Below are 6000 nucleotides of genomic sequence, written 5' to 3'. Positions count from 1 at the left end.
TGATCAACAAGGCTTCAGTCACCCAGAAATGGTCTGCTCACCACAGCATTAAGCATAAGTGAGGAAAGCAAAATAGCTGAGGTACATGATGGATGCATTTAGTGCAAGAAGACATGAAGAACTGAAAAGTTATACTCTGAAAAGTAGCTGGATTGCTGGACATGGAAATAAGGGCACCACTGTTTAGCTGTCACCATACTACAACATGATTCCTATAAGAAATAAGGATAAAGGAACTAAAACGTTAACAAAGATGCTGGATTGTATCAGCAGGGCAATTGTTTCCAAAGTCAAGGAGGTGATCCAACAGTCTTCAGGTCCTTACGTAGGCTCCAGCGGAAGTATTCTGTTTACTTCTGGAGGCCACAGAGAAAGACAAATGAAAATATAAGGAAAAAGTCAGAGGAAGGCCATACCTGTGATGAAAAATGATATGACAACACAGTGAAAGAGTCTGTACTCTTTTACCTGGTTGAAAGAAGGAAAGCAGGCATATGATAGAGATTCTTAAAAATATCTGAAGCAAGTTTAAGGGAGTATATTTCAAAGGAGAGAAGGGAAATTAATGGAGCTTGCTCCAAGGAAGTAGGTATAAGGAAATGTGACTTTACAAAGAGGGTGGTAAATAGGTGGAATGGACTTACAGATTCAGTGGCCGTTACCAAATCTACTAAGACTTCTCAAAGGGCATAGGATGGCAGGAAAACATGGAGGATTACCAGTAAGAGATCATCAGTAGGGTTCTGGCTGCAGCAATTGAGCAAACTTGGTAGGCCTTATCCCTCTGTCTGTTGGCACGGGTATCAATGCATGAATGCTGGCCCCACATTCCTGATTATAAAACAGACTACAGGGAACAGACGACCAGCATGTTCACCTTATTCACCTGAAAATTAAACCTACATCCTGTAGTAAATAGCCATAATAATACCAGCTATAAAAAACACAAACATTTAAGTTAATAAAGGAAACCTTTCTGTGTTGAAAAATATGTACATAAAGCCAATTTTTAAGCCTTTCCTTCTACTGCTGAGGCTATCTGTTTGAACAGAGGCTGATTTCCATCTTTGTTCTGCTTTAAGCTCCAATAAATCATTATCCTGTCTATTTGATATGGTAAACCTGCAGTGATAGCAGGTGTGAAATAAAACAATGTGACATTTAGGTACTAGGTATCCTTAATCTGAGTAAAATAAAGATATCCTGTACTGTTTTACCACTCATTTCTGTAATGATTTGTTAGGTGCTTACAAATATGGCGTGAATGCAAAAATTAACAAATATTATTTAGATACTACAGGCTCAAACCTGTCATTTTCAAGGAAGCGATTTGGTGGACTTGATCCTGAGGTGCATCAAAGAGATGATGACTGTTGAGATTGCTTGGTCTATGTATATTTATTCTGGAATTCTGAGCAGTACTCATGTTGGTTTTCTGTGGATCTGTGACCAGTGCTGTAATGTGCGCATCTCACTATTTTTTTTAATTCTAAGCTAATTTCACAATTAAGTAAGTTTGTTACTATCAGACTTTTTCATAGACCACTGCAGACTAATCCTGAAGTAATAGCTAGCCTATTAAATAGTTGACCCCTGTACTGGTATACACTTGGAGCCTGTTGTAAATGTCATTAAAAAAAACATGGCTAGTGCAGCTTTTAGTTTAAGAGCAGTTAAGTGTACCCCGAGCTCCGCCCCTTTTCACATGATACATAGAAGCAAGGCAGAGTGACACACATGCTGTTTCCTTTTCCAGTTGTAGAGCTGGGAAAGCAAGTAAGGGGCGTCCAAGCAGGAACACTAGTCTCCAGAGGTGCCGAAGCCCTCCTCCTCCACCCATTCAGCTGTTGTGCTCAATCCGTAGCTCAGCATTACCCTGGAGGGACTGGAAAAGAAGAAGAAGAAGAAAGAAAAACAAACAGAAAGCACGAGTCAGGCTGAAGTATGACAACAGCGTCCCCAACCACTTATGACACTAACACTACTACAAAAAGTAAGTACAGTGCTACCTTGTTTTTAAAAGAACAGCGGTCGCTGTATGCAAACACAGGAAGTGCTGAGAGAATGCAAGCATTATACAGAGCTCTGTTTATTCAATGCTGGAAGAAGAGTTCTTTGCATGTAACCTGTAAGTGACTTAACACAGAGTATTCATTTATTTGACATGGAGGTGAATCAAGGCCACATTTTGACAAGTTACAATTTAGATTAGCTGATAAAGGGCACTGTATTCAGAAGTTGCACAGGAGGTGAGTTCAAACAAAATCCAGATCCTGGTAATGACAGTCAGTTGGGTTATAGTCTGCCATAAAGACACTCATCTTTGTTTACATTTGTAAGTTACATTTGTTGCATCTCATTTTGTAGTGTGCATTACCTGTATTCATTGACTGTTTTCTTGAATGCACACTACTCTTACAAATAAAAGTGGGCTTCATTAAAATATTTCTTTAACATTCAGTGAATTTTAAAATAAATGTTATAGATTTTTATTTGATCCAACTCATAAACAAACTGTGGGTGTGATTTGCCTCTGGCTGTTGTTTCCCCTTCATGACTTTATCTTTGGCATGTTATCTCTCAGCCTCACCCCAGCATCATGCAGTCTGTCTCCTTAACAGTTCGCACATTGTCACATGGCAGTCACTGTACCAGATGAGTTGGTTATGCTCCTCCACCCCCTAGGAAAAATGCTGCAGCAGCTGCTGTTGGATTTACATGGTCTCCTAGGTTGTAAACAACTCTGTTGTTGTCTGAAGTCTCACTGAAAGAAGGGGCTAAATATTGAACATCTGGACAATGCTCCTGTCCTATGGGGGTGGGAGTGTCTGTTGTATAACAATAACAATAACAAGACGTACATGGCTATATGGAAATCTAAGAGCAACAAGCAGTGTTTGCTGGAAGGACTTTCATTATTTCAGCAATTTGTAATCTGGGTGGGAACGGCTTTCCTCCAAACCATATAAGCAGGATTGACTTTCCCATTAGAATGCTTAATCAGTAATTATTCAATTTATTTTATTTTAAAGTCTAACTTTAGAAACAACTTTGATTGTCAAAAGCATTCTCTAATCAGCATTGCCAACATGTTCCTTGGTAGGTCAACATAATGTCTCAGAATTAAGTAAACACATACAGTTTAATGTCTCTGAGCTTCATATTAGAACTTTTAAATCATTTATGCATTCGTAATCTGATGTTTGTTTTATGTAGGCTGATCCAAAACAGCTGCCTTTTAGACACCATCCAAACATACAGCAAAGTAAGTATCAAATACATGAGGAAATAGATCAACAAAAAGAAAAGGGAATAGGTCACATACATCAAGTAGAGCAAAACAGATCAACTAAATTTGCACAGATTGATAGTACAGAGGTAATGTGTCCATCTGCACAGCACAGAATGATAGCTTCTTCATACAGCTGTTATGTGTCCAGCTGCACAGTACAGACTGATAGCCTCATGGCACAGCAATAATGTGTCCATCTGCACAGCACAGAATGATAGCTTCTTCATACAGCTGTAATGTGGTCATTTGCCCAGCACAAACAGATATCTTCATGTTATAGCTGTAATGTGTCCATCTGCACAATACAGATGATAGCATCATGGTACAGCAGTAATGTGTCCATGTGCACAGCACAGACTCATAGCCTCTTGGTACAGCAGTAATGTGTCTATGTGCACATCACAGACTGATAGCCTCTTGGTACAACTGTAATGTGCCCATCTGCACAGTACAGACTGACAGCCTCTTGGTACAGCTGTAATGTCTGCTCAGCACAGACTGGTAGCCTTATGGTACAGCGGTAGTGTGTCCATCTGAACAGACTGATAGCCTCTTGGTACAGTGGTAATGTGTCCATCAGCACTGTTGACATACAATCTGATAGCTTGATGTTGCAGAGGTGATCTGTCCATCGGCACAGCAAAGACTGATAGTGACATAATGTGACCATCTGCATAGTGGGTGACCCAAATTCAAGCAATAGCTCAGATGTCACAGGCTGCCTGGGGGAGAGAGGACTAAGTGGCTGCAAGATTGCTTGCCTTCCATAAGTGAAGGGTTTGGGCAGATCCACACTGGGACAGGCATGTAACATTGTCTGTGAGCCAGCTCCAAAAGTACTGTTGTGTTTGTTAGAATCCCGCAGAGTGCCATGGCCTAGCTTAGGCATGTATATGTAAGACATGTCACGCACAAAAAAGTGAGGCCAGGCCCAAAAAAAAAAAAAAATACATATACATATATATATATATATATATATATATATATATATATGTGTGTGTGTGTGTGTGTGTGTGTGTATATATATATATATATATATATATATATATATATATATATATATATATATATATATATATATATATATTTATAAAATCAGTTTTTGCCACATCAATATTCAGATTTCCATACCGGATCAGTTGAGGCCTGGGTTAACAATGACCACCACCAGTGCTGTTAGCCAACAGGGTGCTTGTGGAAACTGAGCTACTGTTGGTCGAAGGAGAAGGAGAAAAAGAGGAGGAAGGCATGCCCAGAGGCAGAAGGAGATGAGGAAGGTTATGAGTGTGGAAGTAAGGGTAGGAACTTTGAATGTTGCAATATGACTGCTAAAGGGAGAGAGAGATAGCTGATATGATGGAGAGAAGGGAGGTACATGCAAGAGACCAGATGGAAGGGGAGTAAGGCCAGGTGTATCAGAGTTGGGTTTCAATTGTTCTACCATGGTGTGGATGGAAGAAGAAATGGGGTAGGGATTATCCTGATGGAACAGTATGTCCAGGGTGTTTTGGATGTGAAAAGAGTGTTGGACAGAGTGATATTTATGAAGCTGGAAATTGATGGTGTGATGTTGAATGTTGTTAATGCACATGCTCTGCAAGTTGGGTGTGTGATGGATGAGAATGAAAAATTTTGAAGTGAGTTTGATGAAGTAGTGGAGAGTGTATCCAAGAGTAAGAGATTGGTGATTGGAGCAGATTTCAATGGGCAGGTTGGTAAAGGGAACACAGGGGATGAGGAGGTGATGGGTAGGTATGGTGTTAAGGAGAGGAATTTAGAAGGTCAGATGGTAGTGGATTTTGTGAAAAGGATGGACATGGCTGTAGTGAATAGATATTTTAAGAAGAGTGAGGAGCACAGGGTGACATACAAGAGCGGAGGAAGATGCACACAGGTGGATTATATCCTACGCAGGAGAGCCAGTCTGAAGAAGACTGGAGACTGTAAAGTGGAACAGGAAAGTGTAGTTGGGCAGCATAGGATGGTGCTCTGTAGGATGACACTGCTGATCAAGAAGAAGAGGAGGAAAGTGAAGGCTGTGCCAAGGATCAAATGGTGGAAGTTGAAAAAGGATGATTGTGAGGTGGAGTTTAGAGAAGAGTTGAGACAGGCACTGGGTGGCAGTGAAGAGTTACCAGATAGCTCAGCAACTACAGCAGAAGTGGTAAGGGAGAAAGCTAGAAAGGTGCTTGATGTGACATCTGGACAGAGGAAGGAGGACAAGGAGACCTGGTGGTGGAACGAGAAAGTACCAGAGAGTGTACAGATAAAGAGGTTGGCAAAGAAGAAGTGGGATTGTCTGAGAGCTAAAGAAAGTAGACAGAAGTACAAGAAGATGAGGCATATGATGAAGAGAGAGGTTGTGAAGGCTAAGGATAAGGTGTATAGAGAGTTGTATGAAAGGTTGGACACTAAGGAGGGAGAAAAGGACCTGTACCGATTGGCTAGACAGAGTTACTGAGCTGGGAAAGATGTGCAGCAGGTTAGGGTGATAAAGGATAATGAGGGGAACATACTCACAAGTGAGGACAGTGTGTTGAGCAGATGGAAAGAGTATTTTAAGGGGCTAATGAATAAAGAGAATGAGAGAGAGAGAAGGTTGTTTGATGTGGGGATAGAGAATCAGGAACTGCAATGGATTAGCAAGGAGGTTGTAAGGACAGCTATGAAGAGGATGAAGAATGGAGAGGCTGTTGGTCCAGATGATA

At 40.7% G+C, this 6000-nt stretch overlaps 1 protein-coding gene across 1 annotated transcript in view; it reads left to right on the top strand.

Moving 5' to 3' along the window:
- Positions 1–1728: 1728 nt before the first annotated feature.
- GYPC (glycophorin C (Gerbich blood group)) overlaps positions 1729–6000 on the top strand; it is a 341195-nt gene continuing 336923 nt past the window's right edge. Inside the window, exon 1 of the mRNA XM_044060676.1 lies at positions 1729–1993. Within this exon, the coding sequence (XP_043916611.1) occupies positions 1945–1993 (49 nt within the window). The 5' untranslated portion in view covers positions 1729–1944. The remainder of the gene's footprint in view (positions 1994–6000) is intronic.

This window comes from Protopterus annectens, chromosome 2.part0, assembly GCF_019279795.1.
Source record: "Protopterus annectens isolate FY-2018-M chromosome 2.part0, PAN1.0, whole genome shotgun sequence".
Taxonomy (NCBI): Eukaryota; Metazoa; Chordata; order Ceratodontiformes; family Protopteridae; genus Protopterus; species Protopterus annectens.
This window is presented reverse-complemented; position numbering and strand designations above follow the sequence as displayed.